Source organism: Manduca sexta, chromosome 14 (genome assembly GCF_014839805.1).
Source record: "Manduca sexta isolate Smith_Timp_Sample1 chromosome 14, JHU_Msex_v1.0, whole genome shotgun sequence".
In the NCBI taxonomy this organism is placed as follows: Eukaryota; Metazoa; Arthropoda; class Insecta; order Lepidoptera; family Sphingidae; genus Manduca; species Manduca sexta.
In genome coordinates, this window is record NC_051128.1 from 3,350,484 (window position 1) to 3,368,840 (window position 18,357).

General features: G+C 35.8%; 1 protein-coding gene across 2 annotated transcripts in view; it reads right to left on the bottom strand.

Moving 5' to 3' along the window:
• Positions 1–18,357, bottom strand: part of LOC119189318 (fibroblast growth factor receptor 3-like) — a 124,652-nt gene that overhangs the window by 2,122 nt on the left and 104,173 nt on the right. The window contains exons 2-5 of one of the 2 annotated variants that reach the window (XM_037438536.1): positions 9,319–9,385; positions 7,695–7,848; positions 5,505–5,759; positions 4,309–4,504 (exon numbers count right to left, since the gene is read on the bottom strand). In XM_037438536.1, coding sequence (XP_037294433.1) covers positions 4,309–4,504; positions 5,505–5,759; positions 7,695–7,848; positions 9,319–9,357 — 644 coding nt within the window. In that variant the 5' untranslated portion in view covers positions 9,358–9,385. Of the gene's footprint in view, positions 1–4,308; positions 4,505–5,504; positions 5,763–7,694; positions 7,849–9,318; positions 9,386–18,357 lie in introns of both variants that reach the window. The other variant, XM_037438535.1, reaches the window with a different exon arrangement.

Here is an 18,357-nt window from a genome sequence, read left to right on the forward strand (position 1 = left end):
AGCGCCTGCCCAACTAAAAAATATTATGTACATTACAGAAAATAACATTCCCGGGGCGAAACCGCCTTCTGAGATAAACACGGATATTTTGTCGGAATTTCATGAATCAGTTTGGATATTAGGACTGGGGCAATTAAGATGTTTTGAAAGGATGTTACTATGGATAAGTAATAAATTGCTGTATTTATTCCTATACTTATCTTTATATTAATATATTATACATGATCGAAGCAAGACGCCTGTCACAATAAAATAGCAATATATTCTTATTCAGTTTTACAAAGATAAAACAAGTAGGCGATAAAGAAATTATAGTAATAGTTGTCCAAATAATTTGTGTTTTTTTTAAATAATAAACTTAAATATAATCTTTAAAGGGAAGGAAGAGTTGAAATGTCAAGTCGCCAATCTCGAGAAAACGTAAAAAATACTTATTAAAAATTGTTGAAGTGATAATTTTTTAGCTAGTTTTCTTTTAGTTATTGGTACTGCTCCGGTTGATTCCAACATAAAAATGATAATGTCGTAATTTAAACTCCTGATTACAATTTACAATGTTTAGGGTCCTAAGAAAATTGAAATTTCAATGAACTTTGTCAACTTGACGGGTTATTCAAAATATCTGTGTTAAAATAATTAAGATTTGGTCGATAGAAATTACATGTCAAAAAATTAAGAGTTATTTGTGATCAACATACAGTCTATCATGTTCAATATGCTCTTTAGCTTAAGTATATTATCTACATATAGCGGTACGTATACATCCATAGTATGTACCTACATATACAATGTGCCTTATTAACTCACTAAATAGCAATTTCTTCCTTACATTGACAAACTTATAAGCTTTATTAGGAGTTATAGAGAAGTAAATGAACTCCTGAACCGTCTTGGAGTAAATAGTGTTATTAATTTAAGAAAAGAATATAATATTAAAGTAATTTATTGCCTTTAAATAAATAAATAATACAACAAATATTAGTGAAAGACAAAACGAAACTCTGGTTTTGGTCAACATGTGCTGACCGATGAGTTTAGATCAGCGCTGGTTTTCAGTCACAGGTAAGCGCGTATCTGATTGCTGTCGAAGGGTAATCATCGCTCGTCAGTCGACATTCTATTACAAGCCACTCCACTTACCATGTCACTGGGGTCACTTTCCCGTGGATGTAAAAAAAAATAACATTAATATGACATCGAAGCAGGCTGCAGTTCAAGTAATTGGTACACGCAATCAGTTTGTTTCCATATGCTTTGCTCGTGGCACCTTTCGCGTATTGCCTAGTACGTGACCGGATAATAAGAAAATCGGTGAACATACATGAAAAATATACGGTTGATGATAACACCTCCGCCTTTTTTAAGTTGGTTAAAAAGCCTATAGTACTGTAGAATAATGTAGCTTCCTATTAGTCAGAGTTTTCGGAATTGGAGAAGAAATTTCAGAAATTGGCGCCTTTAAAACAAGAAACAAATTATTTGGTCTGCTCTAATAGTATAGTAGTTCTTAATTAGCGCTCATATTTGTTTAAATTTATTACGCCAATGGGTTTTAAGTCATAGAAACGTACGTCTATTCAGGTATTCAAGACCGTTATTAAATTGAAATACTTTAAGGAGTTTGATTAGATCCTAATCGAACGGCGTACTCACTACAAATTGTACAATAATAAAACTGATTAAACTTATTTAAATGTTAATCGACTTATAAATTTCCCGCCTAGCTGGACCATTCACGAGGTGTAAAGTGCTTGGTGGGCCTTCAATGTTTAATAAGGCTGTAAGAACTTGGAACTTATTACTAACTTCTGAGTAAGAAATGTTGTATACTCTAAGATTCACTGCATTAGTAGGATATCGAATCGAACTTTATCGTATATCTTACTTCTTATCTTAAGTGAGAAAGTTTGTGAAGATGTTTCGATATTTCTTTGGAACAAACAGATAGGTAATGGGGGCTTATTCCGTCCATGGGGTGAGTCCGTCTTTTTGCCATTACGGGCGTTCTAATCGAAGGACAGCTTTGATTGGCGTATACTGCCTTGCTTAGCTCAAAAGCGGTATCTTAAAAAAAATCTTGAATTTTATGTCGTAAGATAGCTTAAAGAAAGACCCATCCAATCAACTTACTTAAATAACGGTACTGCTTTTACGTTTAGCACGGCAGTATAGGTAAATAAGGGATTGTTTTCGTTCCTTTGCCTATATAAATATCTATGGCATAAAAAAGTGATTTCAATGCCGTTTCGTTCGCGACCTCTAAGTTTCTTACTGGCTGGCGTCTGGAAGGTAAACTATTTGTTATTAATATTAATTGTTGAATGCTCCACTGTTCGTTTCGTTTTCTAACTCGTTTGTCATGTTAAATGCTTACTATATCTAGCTTAAAATATATAATCAAGAAACTATTGTGTTTTATGCATAGAAAATAACGCAAAATTTTAATGCCTCGTTCAAATATCGAATCCAGTTTTACAATATAGTAAATACGTTACCACAAAACTAATAGCGGCCATTAATTGAGTTCGTCCTATTTATCTCATGAAAGGGAGTTCAATAAACGATAATTACGGATTGTATCAATTTATATTTGTAATTATTTTGTTTGCTTTACATTACTAAACCAGCACCACCTCCCACATTTACAGTAAGGATACTGTAATTAGTGAATTATTGAGGACAGGTAGGTATGTAGACAGTAGCGGATTTAGAGGGAGAGTGAACCAAGGTCCTTGCGGTTACACCGGTCCCGGCGCAGTGCCTTGGAGCAGGGTCGTCTATAGCTATTTGAGCGCCCGTTTTGTCGCCCCGGGCACCCCCCACCCGCTCCATCCTGTAGACACCAAGGACGCGCCAAGAATCCTTCACCACTAAGGTTTAGAAAACGATCTCTAACCCTTGGCGCGTGCAGAGATCACCCCAATTTCCCTTGGAGGACCTTTTTATCTATAAAACTGATAAAAGGGCAGAACTAATCGACATATAAAGAAAATCTAAGAATACATAATACCAGGCATTTTATCTTCTAGGTATTCTGAGATCTTATAAGCTTTAGCATAACTGTTGCTTCTAAATTTCAACCCAGCACCCCCTAGTCTTATACTCCCAATGTGACACAATATTTATTTGTGGCATTAGGTAATTGAAAAATTTACATGCGACACAGGAATCTATTAATGTCTAGTGTGGGCTGCTGAAGTTGTATTTTTTTTTCTTGACTAAGTTTGTTATCTTGGCAAGGGCCGGCTTATAAAACACACTGGACTTTTGGGTGAGCGCTTTAAGCACTCGTAACTCTTAAACGCGTTGTACGAGTGAGTACAGACCTACGGTACACTTGATCACGTTCTGTTATTTCTAATGACAAAACACGTTATTAAATGTTAAAACGCACGTGTTAATAGTTACTTAGAATTTATCTATATTTAAAGAATTAATTCCAGTGGGAACCTTTTAAAGTCTATACAGTAATGATTATAATATCGTGATCAATCACAAAGTTCCCGAAAACTGAAAGGCAAGAACGATGGACTGTCCCAACATGTTTTCAATCCATCACTAAGTTTGTGAAAACAAAAAACTGCCTTGATCGATGTCGAAGGATAAGTTAAAGGGTTTCCACAAGATTAAAGAGGCTCCGGTTGTCTTACATATAGTCGATAAGTAGCTGTATATAAAATTGATACCTTGCTGTCATGTTTGTTGCGGTTTGTGAGACGACGACTTAGGTAACGCTTTCAACCCAAGATCTACCTTCTAGACAGAATCACGTAGGTAGAATTGTGTTAATTCTGTTTTGAAACATACACATCGGTATAACATCACCTTTTCCCTTTTCAGGTATAGGAAGAGGTGAAACCATGTCAACCACGTTGCAATAACTATCTTCCGTACCGTGATATGATTTGGAGCGAGCCTACCGCCATATCGAACACAAATTCCATACCCCAGACCGATACTGAATAAAAAGAGTAATAATCGCTTTACCCGACCCAGGATTTTAACCTGGCGTCTGAAATGTTGCCGTACCGCACACACAATAGGTCTACTTGGCTACCGAGGCAGGCTTGTAAAACTTGTATAGACACGCTGAGGCAATCTATACATTGAGGTCTATAAAGGCTCCCGAACATTTCCTGGCCTCCCCTCCTCTTGGGAGGGTTCCTTCTCTTTTCCCCACACTTCTTTCTCCGGATATCCCCTTCCAACTTTCCTCCAGCTCCCATCAGGATTCCAGTTTCCCATACGTAGTTTTCCCCCGGGGTTGACTGCTCCGTTACAAAAACGACAGTAGACCTATTTACTCACCTATGTGTGATCCCCCTCTCCTCCAAATGCCTCATCCCCAAGGCGACTTGGAGGGCGTAGTCTCTCATAGTGTTAGAGTCCATGTGCAGCGCGGGCTCGGCGACGTAGTGATCCCGTGATCGATCCCGCTCGCTGTCTGAACACAGCTTCCCTTCAGACAGCGTGAGGTCTGAGTCACTTAGGTTTGTGAGTTCGGCTGTAATTAGTTTATATGGTATTTATTTCGCCTTGCAAACATGTTTATTAAGACTTAAGAAGGACAATATTATAAAAACATTTGCCTTTATTTTTAAATCTAGTTAAAAATTTGATTGTTCTTAACTTATAGATTTACACGTATTGCGTGTTTTAATAAAATATGCATATAAGTTGATTACAAAACTTCACAATTTCGAAAACAATATTCCGTTATAATTTGCAGAATGAGCCCTTACTAAAATAGCAAGATAAGCAATATTTAAGAAAAATATTATTACTTAACATTTCTGTATTATATATTATTCATTTATAGATTAAGAAGTGCCTGACAGTAATAAATATCAAAGAGGCGAAAAAAATATTTGCGCATGTTAAATCCGCAGGCGTTCTGGTTGTTACTTAACGTTACTTGCTAGTAAACACTGATATACGAATTGTTTAGAATCGGTTAAACATAGGCTGATACCGAAACACGAAACAATTAAAAGTAAACTATAAATATCATTTAAATCTATTCAGAGACTGTGTTTCAAACATCCATAAGAACTTTATATTTTAGTAATATTACAAATATGAATTAATGAATCTTTTTTAGCTGAATTTCGGCCACAGCCAATCTCAATGAAAATTCACCAAATACGCAGAAAATATTATAGTGCACAAGAGTGTGCGCAATACGCAGGTGCACTTTCTGTTCCTTCACTCTCATAGTCCGGTGAGACGGCGATTGGACACGGCCGGGGAAAGATCAGGTACAGGGCATACGTATTTACGTGCTTTCCGAGCAACGGGGGTATCACATCGCCAACTTCCTGACTCCAACTTCCAACTGAGTAATTGTTAAGATGGAAAAGCCCAGTCACAATTAATTTTTGAGCCGACACTGGATTCGATCATGGAACTTTAGTGCAGTATATACTCGTACTTGTATCGCATATGCATGACAACTACAGCACCGAGGCAGTCAAATATTTTTTACTTATTACTAATATACTTACAATCAGCCTCCGAAGGTCGATCGACATCGCTGTCAATTCTCCTCGTGACGTTGGAGCCTTGCGTTTCCTTTCTTCTCCCTCTAGCAGCTCTGAGCAGGGACAGAAGGTCACCTCTTGGAGCATGTTCTAGAAGGGCGATGAGAGGCGCCCGTCTCGTACAGCAGGCGACCAGTCTGATCACATGTTTGTGGTACCCGACGTGTTTCAACATGGTAATCTCTCGAAGAAAGTCACGCATTTCTTCTTGACTAGCGTCTTCTGTAAGAGATGACGATTTGATACGAAAAACAACAGTTAAGGGTACGTAACTTTTTGATTGTATACAATCTTAGGCCTGGTAAAACCAACACAACCGTTCCCCTCAACCCCCCACTAACGCAGTTATAAGGTTTTTCTCTCAATAAAATAAAACACTAATTTACTCCCAAAATTTTACCATCTCTTCTCCTCGCCAAACAAATATTGTTATTTCAATACTTTCATATTTCTAATACACTTGAACTCTACGTTCGCACAATTAGCGTTGCATAAACGTAACCTAGGAAATGAAAGTGCGCATTCGACTCGTCCAAGACGAGCTCTCATCTCGCATCAATTGCCCGCCTAATGACATGGTTATCATAATTTTATTTTAACTCATTATTTCTAAAATCTTTGTTCAGGAAGAGAGAATGTTTTTATAATTAGCTGTATTTTGTTGAACTATCATTCATAAGTATGTAATAATACAGAATAGTTTTGGCAGATTAATAAGAACTAATAATCAATCAATTGTAATTTTCTGATAGAAGTTATCAGTTAATTGAAACAAAGCCCCAAAGAGACTTTACGTTACAAAAAAATAAATAATACCTATCTAAAATTAAGACTATGCTATTTAATTAAATTACGTATTTACATTGTAAGAAGTTACGATGGGTTGCAATGTCTGCTAAAGATAAAAACCCCGAAATTAAAATCAAGATAAAAAATAAACATTTGCTTTGAAACGGGCATCGTATCTATAGCTTCTGTTCATTGTTCTCTTCTTAATGTTTTCTGTGCCTTAGTGAGTATCGAAATAAATACCATAACTGGTAATATAAAAAATCATTTAATTAACATTAACATCAAATGTTAATCTTACATATTTGTAAGATTTGCAACTTTTACATAAAACCCGATGATGATAGCGCAAGAATCTTGTTTGCAAGTTTAAAAAGCAAACTGGAGCGATTGTGAGATTGCGCGCAATAATATTGCAGTTTGATTGATGGTACTTTCATCTGCATACTGTCATGCGTGTTATTACAAGTACTACTGGTTTTTAGCATGCTATTGCGTAAGGAGATAACAAATATAGTTGACTATTAAAATTCTGAACGAAAAGCTTCGAATAAATTTCAACATAGAAGTAGCTACATATATCGTATCGTGGGTGTTTTTATTCCACTATTAGCGTAAAAGTGTGTTATTAGTAAAAATATATTATTATTCTTAGAATTTCCATGGCATGGTCAATCAATTAAGTGATTTGGAGGTGAGTTTTATGAGAATTTTCCTGATGGATTATTAAATGACATAACAACCCCACACACTATATTATAATAATAGATAATTTAAGTACCTAATGGTTTTAGTTTATCTTTACTCACTAAATTTAATCCCAAAACGAAAATGAAATTAGTAAATACATTTCCCAAGTTCAAGAGACCCTAAAAACGACTTTCTACATTCGTTAAAGTTAATAGAAAACAAAAAAATGCAGTGTAACCAGCAATAATTTATCAATTTCATGAAATTAAGTAAGAAATTCCATGAAACATTTTCTGTATCCTGTCAATATAATTCGTGAAAGTATTTCTAGGAACTACTTAGCTTAAGCTTAAACTGCTTAACTCGAAATTGATTTTTGTACCACTGTTTCGGAATTTTTAATAAACTAATTAAAATATTAATTCTCAAGAAAAATAAATAAATCAACAACTAAAGTTCCGTTACACACTACAACATCAGAACTTTTTGTCTACTGATCAATTCATCTACCAGTATAGTTATAATATGAATCCATCGAAAAAACCATCAGCCATCAAACATATCTGGCGGGACATCAGTCAAGTTGGTAACACTGAAAAAATGTATAGAAAATGGCAGATCCTAGCGATAGACTTATCGTTAAAATATTTTGGTTTACCTTTCTTTGTTTTTTACCTGTAAGCATTTTAGCAGCGACGGTTACTGTTTCACCTCCAGGCATGTCTAGTTGTGCCACGTAGACCCTGCCGAAGGCGCCGCTCCCGATCAGAGCTCCCAGATGGACTCGAGACCTGCTCACTTCCCATTCGTCACCACCTTCTTCATCTGTCTGTTAAGTATAAATAAGGTTTCAATTGCCATTGTATAATGAAAATACATATATTTGACTAATAAACTGGTCTCCAAGATACAGGCATCGCCTAGTTTGGGGCCCCCTCTTAATTAAAGTTTAAAAATTTTGTGTAAGCACAAAATTTTTTTATGCATATGTTAGCATGTGAATAATATTATGTTGTCGTTTACTTTTGTGCCAAATATTATTATTATTATATTATTAAACATTTCGCTGGCTCACTTTTACAAGATCCTATGTATTAATTATTAATAAAAATTCAATAGTCCCGAAAAATAAATAAAGGGGGACCAAAAATATTGTCTTTTCTAATTTTTCTAACATGAAAATATTAAGTCTCATTATTACGTCATAAATAAAAGTTAACTTAGAACTTTGTAATAGTAAGCCAGCGGTTTGTCATTAATTAAAAGAATGTGTAAATAATGTGATTTCAAGAAGACAATGGGTCAACATATTGAGGAATTCAGTTCTCATATACTAAGTGGGTAAAATTCCACTAACACTACGATAGAAGAACATAGAGTCTAGTATTGCTTAACTGCGTACATATATGCAATATATCTTTATACATATTAATGACAAGTTAGTAGTTAGTCTCATTGTTAAGCATCAACAATTTTCATTAACTGGTGGTAGTTCGTATGCGAGAATCCGTGTGAGTAAATACCGCCACAATGTCTATTTCTACTGTCACGCAGCAGTGACCATACTGTTTTGTACCGATTTGAAGGACATTGTAGCGTAATTACTGGGCATTATGAGACTTAACATCTTATGTCTCGGGGTGACGAGCGCAGTGAAGTGCTACGGAGTACTTTGTAATTCAAAACTCTGTAGTGCTGTTACTGTTTATGGATAGTAGTATTGTTCATCATCAGGCGAGCGGCATGACTTGCTCGTCATTCAATAGCAATAAAAAATAGTCCCATCTTCGAACAACAATTCTGCATCTATATTTTTTCTTATTTAGGAATTTTACTTCCAAATTCAAACAGTAAACGGAAAAATAAATTTAAGGCCTGTTTCAGAACTTCTGAGTCAATGCACATCACATTATTGCATAAGCCGACCAAATACTTATTTATTTAAAACTTTATTATACATTATAAGTATTAAAAACACAACAAATATGTATACATATGGTAGAAATAATTTAAACATCGGTGATATAAATGGCGGTCATATCACTCGAGGCGATCTCTAACAAACCATTCGATGGAGATGATAAAAATAGTTGAAAGGGCAAATACATGAGTAACATTCTAATCTATGCTCCTAAATAAATAATAATAAAATGATAACTATCTACAATACTAAGTTCTAATAATATTTAGTTGAAACTGACCCTAAAACTATTTGGATCTCATTCCCAAAAATTTTAGGCAAATCTGCAAATCAACCAAGCGAAGGGTAACTATTAAATAGTATCTTTGTGATACGTACCTCAAATATTTTTTGCGTGTAGAGCGGGCTCTCTTCCATCTGCCCTCGGCTTGGAATTTCATTATTTCTGTGGACAAAAATGCGTGAATACTTCAAAAGTCACATACTGCGTTTATTGGAACGTAATCGCATTGTATTGGTTGGGTTAGCGTGGTATGTGGTGGTCAAAACTTTATACGAAAATGGCTGACGTATTAACGGTAAATTCAAAGTTTTGCATGTTATTTATGTGTTATGCCTTATAGCTTACACATCTATTACAGGGTAGGTAGAGAAGTACCAAGCGTTTTCGTGATTTAAGCTTAATTTATGCTATAATATTTGTGATATTGATATTATGTAGCATAAATTCCAATTTTGGACAATTTAATTATATTTTGCGTAATGAAAAAGACACATTTTTGATGTCCAATGAGGGAATTGAAACCAGAAAATAATGATACAATATTACTTAAGTCTAGACCAATAACGCCTCTGTTCCTTTGTAATACAGTTAAGCATTTTATTAAAATATATTATTATACCTAAATTCTAAATTGCTGAACATTACGAAAGTCGTTATAATTTAATGTTGTTAACCTGAGGCCCGAAAATATTGCACGGGTATTATCTTCGAATTAATATAATTTATAAACGTAGTTTCAGTGACAGAAGTTGTCAAAACTACATAACATTGGCTATCTGACCGAATCCCTACAGAATAAATACTTTAGGGAAAATTAAGTTCTATTTTATCGGAATCTAATTATAGTATATTCGTGGTAGAACATAGCATAGATCACAATTAGATCAGGTAGGCAGCATTTTTTTATTAATATATTATCAAGTGTTTTAATAGTATAGTATTCGTATCGAGTACTAGTCTTATTAATATTATAAATGCGAAAGTTTGTTCCTCTTTCATGAAAAAACTACTGAACGGATTTGGATGAAACTTTACAGTAATATTAGTTATTCATCAAAATAACACATAGGCAATTTATAATGATTTTGTGTAATTTGGTTTGTGTATAACGATACATATCAAGTATATAAAGAAAAAGGTTTCCGGAAAACTACTTCACACGGGCGAAGCCACGAGCAAAAGCTCGTACTATATAAATCAAAAAGAAGATTTGTATTGTTATGAGAACAATTTGAGTTTACTGTTACCATTACATGATTAACTATTCAAAGTCTACACGTACTGTAGTTCCAAGTACGCTCACCGGGCGCTGTTGAAATATCCTTACAAAAATGTACTTAACGACACCATTTCATCAATTTATAGTATTGATCGTGTAAATTCGTACTACGGGTTCTGATTATTTTTATGTTATTTATCAGGTTCATCATCATCATCAGCCACAGGATGTCCATTGCTGAACATGGGCCATCCCCAAAGATTTCCAGATCGATGTGTCAAATTAATAGAGACAAAAAAGCAAGAAAACGCATGCATGTACTAACTTGAAACCTACTATGTAGAGGTCAGATAAATGTTGAACTTGAAAATATAAATAACATCTAAAAAGATGTCCCAATTTCCCAATAATATAGTTGGGAGAGAATATTTTTAGATATCACACGCGAAAAAGTTGTGAAACTACATTTCAAAACATTTAATTTCATTATATCAAGTGATAAATGCATAAGTGTTGAAAACGGAAAAATCCGAGGTTATGATTGGATGATTTTAGGGTTGTCAATCTTGTTAAATTATATTTTTTATTAGTTCTCGTATGGAAACTATTAGAAACCGCATACATAGGATAGTCCCTAATACAGCACTGTAATACTCTCTTGAGGTGTTATTTTAAGGGTAAAAGAAACTTGAAGACCTGCCTCGTATATATAATCATTATGTACTTACTAGAAATGTTTTTTATACGATTTGGACCTTTAAAAATATAAAACTGAAAACCTATTAAGTTTCAATTTTAGTACACAAATCCAATGCTTCGTATATGACTATATGTAACATTCTTGTTAGACTTTTTAGTTTGATATAAGTTGACAGCCCTGCGAGGTTGCAGCATCACATACCGCGGTGCGTGCGTGCCACCTCACTAGCGTACGCAACATCGTACTACGGAGGGAGGTGAACAGTTCTTTATCGATGAATTTCGCTTCATTGGTAAACATAATACGTCATGCGATGGGTAGGCTGGCATAATGGTAGATGCTACAAAGGGACAATACTTCCAAGAATAGTGCTGAGGTTTTGGGCTCGATCTCCGATGCGGGCAATGTGATATTGGGTTTTTCTATCAGTCCGGGTTCTAGAATTTTCTCTTGATATAGCTATAGTCACGTCTCTATCACATCGTGGGACGGAATACACACGGCGGAAAGTAGGTGCACCAGTTGCGTCTATCCCTTCAGGAATGAAAGGTGTGAGTGTGTGTGTGTACTTCTAGGAATTGTACCCATCGTCATCTATTTAAAATTAAATTCAAAGATCGAAATGGAAGTGGAAGTGGTCTATGGTAAATTTCATAAAAATCTGTCTAGTGTTTTCTAAGATTCCTTTTAACAAACATCCAAACATTTTGACAAATATTCGCATTTGTAATATTGGTAAGATAAGTGAGTATTCTTTGTAAATTATCGCTTACTTTAACGGTAAAGGAAAACATCGTGAGGAAACCTGCAAACCTGTGAAGTTCTCTATAGGGATTTTGAGGGTGTGTGAAGTCTACCAATCCGCAATAGGCCAACGTGGTGGACTAAGGCCTAATCCTTCTCAGTAGTGGCCCGTGCTCAGCAGTTGGACAGTATATACATAATACAGGGCTGGTATCATAAAAAGATAAGAAAGGTAATATTAAACAGCATGTTGTCGACTCGGTCCCTTCTCGTAAGGTCGTTCCGCGGGTCATCTATTGCGCTACTATGATGTAAGTATGACGTAAACCTCTGCGTATGTGCCCTGATCATCTGTTGTCATTATTTTGCAACATAGAACGGCTTTCTTAGTGGTCTGGTTCTGGTTGCTTTTGACCACAACGTAAATAATAATATGCCTCTGTGTACGACTACCGCGCTGTCTCGATTTCAGTTTCTAGGTAAAAGCGATATTTGAGTTTTCCTGTTTGGAATTTGGATTTGTGAATGATTCTTTTTATTGCTTTGAATGATGAGACGAGTTAGCCGTTCGCCTAATGGTAAGGAATGCTACCATCCATACATATTAGAAACACCACCCAACACCTTGAATTACAAAGTATGGTTTGGTATTCCACTGCGCTCGCCATCCTGAGACATGAGATGTTAAGTCTTATTATGTCCAGTAGTTACACTGGCTACAATGTCGCTCAAACCGGAGCACTACAGTGACTACACACTGCTTGGTGGCAGAAATGGACATTGAGGTGGTACCTACCCAGGCGGACTCTCACATATGAGAGACCTACCACCAGTATTGCATACCGATTATGGCTATGGCGACCGTTTACTGTTGTGAGTGGTTATCGATGACTCTTCATAAGGCTGATGTATCCGATTTTAGTTGTGAATGATAATGAACAGATGCTACATGCTTGGAATTATACTTGGTAATCAGATAGTACAGCAATCGGATAGTATTGAAACATGAGATATCTGGCTACATACAGGGACCCAAACGTTAAATTAAAAAAAAAACTGTTATTCTTTTAAATTGAAGCTGGTCGTTTTGCCATAGAATATGTTTTATTTAGAAATTTAATATTGACATGATGAGGCGAGTTTTGTTATTGTTAGTTGTTCTTGATTCTTAAATATATTTATTGTAGTGATTATATTTTTTACTATAAATACGTTTTCTTTTACATCGATCTTCTAATATTGCATGCTACTACTGCCTGCTATATACTATCTGCTACAAATTGTACATACGATTATTTGATAGAAGCTAACATTACGTCAGCTACATATTGTTACAGTTCAGTGCAGATCGTCGACAAAACCAATAATGGGAAATGATCGACGTACATAAACGTTGTATCAACTAAACTGTTACTAAAGATTAATGGACCTTGGGTACTCCAACCGCGTGTTGACTGACGGTAAAGCAGCGTAAGATTTTCGTGCTACCTATGTTTAATGATTTCTCATGTTTACGCGAATGTTAGACATTGAAATAAAAGTATTTTACGGATTTTATCACATTTTTTGTGAAATGGAGGTAGATATTGAAAGTTTGACTTTTGTGACGACCAATACCTTAGTCCCCTCCGTGATCATAAAGGCTGCAAAGTTTTCGAAACGTCAGGACAAAATAAAAAAAAACGCGATAAAATACTTTTATTTCAATACCTTTAACTTGAATTTTATTATGCCCGTTTAATCCTTTAATAAAAACAATCATAAATCCAGCAGCCCCTTCAGAATGTCTCAAAAGTGACTAGTAAGTCGATGTTGTTTAATTTTGGTTGCAGTTCTAGAAACCAATGCGTCAGCCACTTGTCTCACTCAACCAATCACAATAAAACGGAGTCGTGTCGTGTTTTTGCCACATTCTAAACAAGGACTTTAATGGAAGCCTCATTTGTCACTACGCCAATAACCCAAACAGAACCAAAGATCTACATTTAAATTTCGTCCATATTTATCTCCTTAGACGGCACACTGTCAAAGTGGTCAATGTAAATATTTGATGTGCGGACCTTTTCGACGGAGGCTTAAGCCGGAATAAAATAACTGTTTCGTCCTACATCAATACAAAACGACACCGGCAGACCCCTTGAGTTACCTGGCTGTAAGCCCTCGCCCACACATTCAATGTAGTTTGTTATAAATACGAAATAACGGTTTTAATACATAGCTTGTATCAGAGTTTATATTTATAATATATATTCATAAACGTTTTTTATCTAAGGACGGAGTAAAGCTGTGATAACAAGCCTGTAGAAATAGAAATAGACATAGGGCCGTTGTGATTGGTTATTATTGTTGTATTTCAATATTAGCCAATCACAACGGCCCTACGTCTACGCACTGCGAAGACTGCCATGCCGTCAGCACTGAGAAACAGACTTGTTATCACAGCCTTACTCGGTCGTTAGATAAAAAACGTTTATGAATAAGGGGGATAGTCTTTATCCTCGGAAGGGAAAGCAGTAGTGTAATTAAGGCATCCACTTTTCTCCTTTGTGTTCCGTCTCATGATGTAATAGGGGGCAAGCCTATCGCCATATCGGGCACAAATTCCGGGCTTGATCCCCCCATGGCAGGAAAACTCAATATAAATCTTCCCGGATTCCAAATCGAGACCTCAGAGCGTTGTCATATCGCACGTACACCGCCAGACTGTTAAATTTCTGTAAAAGTAACATCATACGACCTAAGGAAAGCTCCTATATTTTGTTATTGTAATTTTGGTCAGGTTTATTGATTCTTGTAATTCGTTTTCAGGAAATCTACATACCATGAAGTTCTCTATAAGAATTTCGAAGGTATGTGCAGTCTGCCAGCCTGCACTAGGCCAGTGTGGTGGACTAAGACCTAAACCCTCTCAATAGTACAGCCGTGTTCAATATTGGAACAGTGTATAATACAGGGCTGATATTATCTAAACATATTATAAAATAAAGTCCCTTGTCTGTTTGTCTGTATGTTATCCATTTTCTCAAAATCTTATGAACGGATTTTTATGAAATTTGGTATGGAAATAGTTTAAGACTCTGGGAAGGCTATAAGCTTTCTATCCCGGGAATATATATAGGACTTTTATTCCGGAAAACTCTTTCACGCGGGCAAAGCCGCGAACAATAGCTAGTTATATATAATCTCAAACCAGTTCCGGCAACAAGATGATCCCTTACTAACAAGGCTTAATTAGACGCTTGTAAAATATAATCAACGAACGAGGAACATTTTGTGTAAGGCCAAATCAATGCTTCGTTAGAGTCGAACAATGTTAGGTTAAAAGTTTTTAGTTATTGAGAACAACACAAGTTTGTTTCAACATTTTCTAGACTGTTTAGTTTTTTAATATTGTAAATATGTTTTTTTAATGGTAAATATATTTTCCACGTTTGATTAATGTATGATTACTACTTGCAAGTGGACATAATTTTTCTGGACTGTTTAAAATTGGATATACATAAGCTGATCCCGGAACGCGACCCCCCTTCGATTTTATGATTTTTTTTAACTTGCATTTGATTTTCGCAGGATAACAGGAGCGTTAGTTCTACCTGCTTAATAATTCTTTCAAATTTCTTTAGCTATTTTTTTATTAGATAGAATTCTCACTTATGTTTATTTATATGCGTAAGGACAAAAAAATAACTTACTATGACTATATCAAATTTTAGATAATGAATTAAAATTTATTTAATAAAACTTTTCATAACATTGCGACCCACTACGCAATCCGTTTTAAATCCAGCCGCGACAGATGGCGACTGCGTCGTCTAAGACGTAATAATTACAAAATTGCTTATAAACAGTGTTTTTAGTTCGCATATAATTGCTAGTAATCTCATACTAGTACAGGTACTATGTTATGCACTAGTATTAACTGGTATCGTAGGTACTACTGACGAATATATGAATAGTAGAGCATACAAGTGTAGATTACTGAGCCCCTACCTATATATTTTTATTTGTTGATTTATTTTAAGATATTATTTTAAGATATAACGAACCACGACGATAGCCTAGTTGGTCGTGAACGGTCTGTCGAGACAAATGTCCGCAGGTTCAAATCCCAAGGGCACACCTCTGACATTTCTAAATAAATATATGTGTGTATTCTTTTTGAATTATCGCTTGCTTAAAAACGGTGAAGAAAACCATCGTGAGGAAACCTGCATACCTGAGAAATTCTCTATAGGACTTTCCAAAGGTGTGTGAAGTCTACCAATCCGCACTGGGCCAGCGTGGTGGACTAAGGCCTAATCCCTCTCAGTGGTAGAGGAGGGCCGTGCCCAGCAGTGGGGCAGTATATAATACAGAGCTGATATTATTATTATTAACGAACCCTGGGCACCGCCAAGATTAGTTTTATGGGGGTGACTCTGCACCTACATAGTATACTGTATAGTATTAGGTGTTTTATATTCAAAGCCCGTGGGTTTTTGAAAAAGCTTTCTCAAAAAGGAACCTTTGTAGTCGATAGTTCCCATTCGTGCAGATTTATTTAATGATTTATATTTTTTTTGTGATTTAATTCTGGGCAGAAGGTGTACGAGCACCTACTTGCACCTCCTCCCGGTGCCCATGTAAAGAACCTTAGTCTACAAGATTAATCGAGTCTTTCAATTCGGTTTAGACTTGAACTATTTAAAGCAGGTTTCTAATAATACACAGATTAACAGAAAATGTATTATTTTTATAGATAATCTTCAAAGTCTTAAAAAAATATTTATCAAGTTCAATTCCTCTGGTACTCATTTATGGTAAAAATATACATTTGATTACGTTTAAATTTTCGTAATTGATTCATACCTCAAATATGATTATAATTAATAGGCCATACATTTCTTATCAAAGCGTTTTGTAATTGCATTTGCACAAATTATAGAATCAAAGTGAATCCAATTAACTGATGTATGGATCCTTGCAATCCTTCTCCATGTTGGACGGCGGCTATCTAGATCGTATCGCCACTCACTTGCCCTTTGCTCTACGCATCGGACTGTCACTCTGCATGTTACAAGCTGAAGCGAGTCTTTCACTTTATTTTTGCAAAAATATTATTGCTGTTTAATAACAAGATATAAGATACGATCGTCTTAGACTTGTGGGCACTAATTAGGAACTATGATTAAAATATTTAAAAGAAACATCGTTTTAATTATAATACCTAATTATGAAAGATATTGTATCCTTTAATGGTCGATGGAATTATGGCAGGGTTGATTTCTCAATGATGAAACTCTAATGACATAAAAATATCTATTTGTTTTTAATCTACACTGTCCGAAAACAAAATATATTAGTGGATCACACAAAACTATTATTCGACTTACAGGCAGCCGCCAGCTCCATCTCAGAAGGTGGGAATAAACTTAACATTTATAATAATATGAAAAGAATGCAAGTTCGATCTTTGTGTTGATATGTGGGTTCGAATCCATAATAATCGTCTACCAGCCGTTTTCAATAAACGATCCTAAATTCAATAGCGGTAAGTAGAGATAGCGAAGCGGAAGCGAAGCGGCGATAGCCTAGTTGGGTGTGGAACGGACTGCCGAGACGAATGTCCGCAGGTTCAAATCCCAAGGGCACACACCTCTGACTTTTCTAAAAAATCATGTGTGTATTCTTTGTGAATTTATCGTTCGCTTTAACGGTGAAGGAAAACATCGTGAGGAAACCTGCACACCCGAGTAGTTCTCTATAGGAATTTCGAAGGTGTGTGAAGTCTACCAATCCGCACTAGGACAGCGTGGTGGACTAAGGCCTAATCCCTCTCAGTAGTAGAGGAGGCCCGTGCTCAGCAGTGGGCAAGTATATAATACAGGGCTGGTATTATTATTATTATTAAGTAGAGATGCGATTTCTTGGGACGCGGCAGACGACGGACGGCAATACAGACGGCAAAAATGAGTTATATGTATGAGACCGACATAAAACAGCAGTTGCGGTCGCAGCACAAGTCTACACGCGTCCCACAAAATCGCACCTTAAGACCGTTAGAAACATTATCCAATCGCTAAATCTTCCCAATGATACCAACCACCATTTGTAATAGTAATACGATTACGCATTCCGAGTCGTGAACGCGTGATTCTGATGCACCCGCGCACGTCACCTTATAAGGAGACTGGGTTGCCCATATGGACAACTCTATTTCCTAACTATAGCATATAAACTTTTTGTAGGCGTTTACCAATCTTTGGGAGATCGTATGGTTTTGTAAATTATTACGTTCGTTATCTCGATTTGCAATACTGATATTATATTTTAGTAAGTAATAAGTATATTGCGAGTATGCTTCGGTTCACTGTAATATCTCAGAAATAATCTCAATGTAAGTAGCGGTAGCCCTAGGCTTGGGGGTAGTAAGGAGTGGAACGGATTGCTGAAACGAAAGACCGCAGGCTCAAATCCCTAACTTTTCTAAAG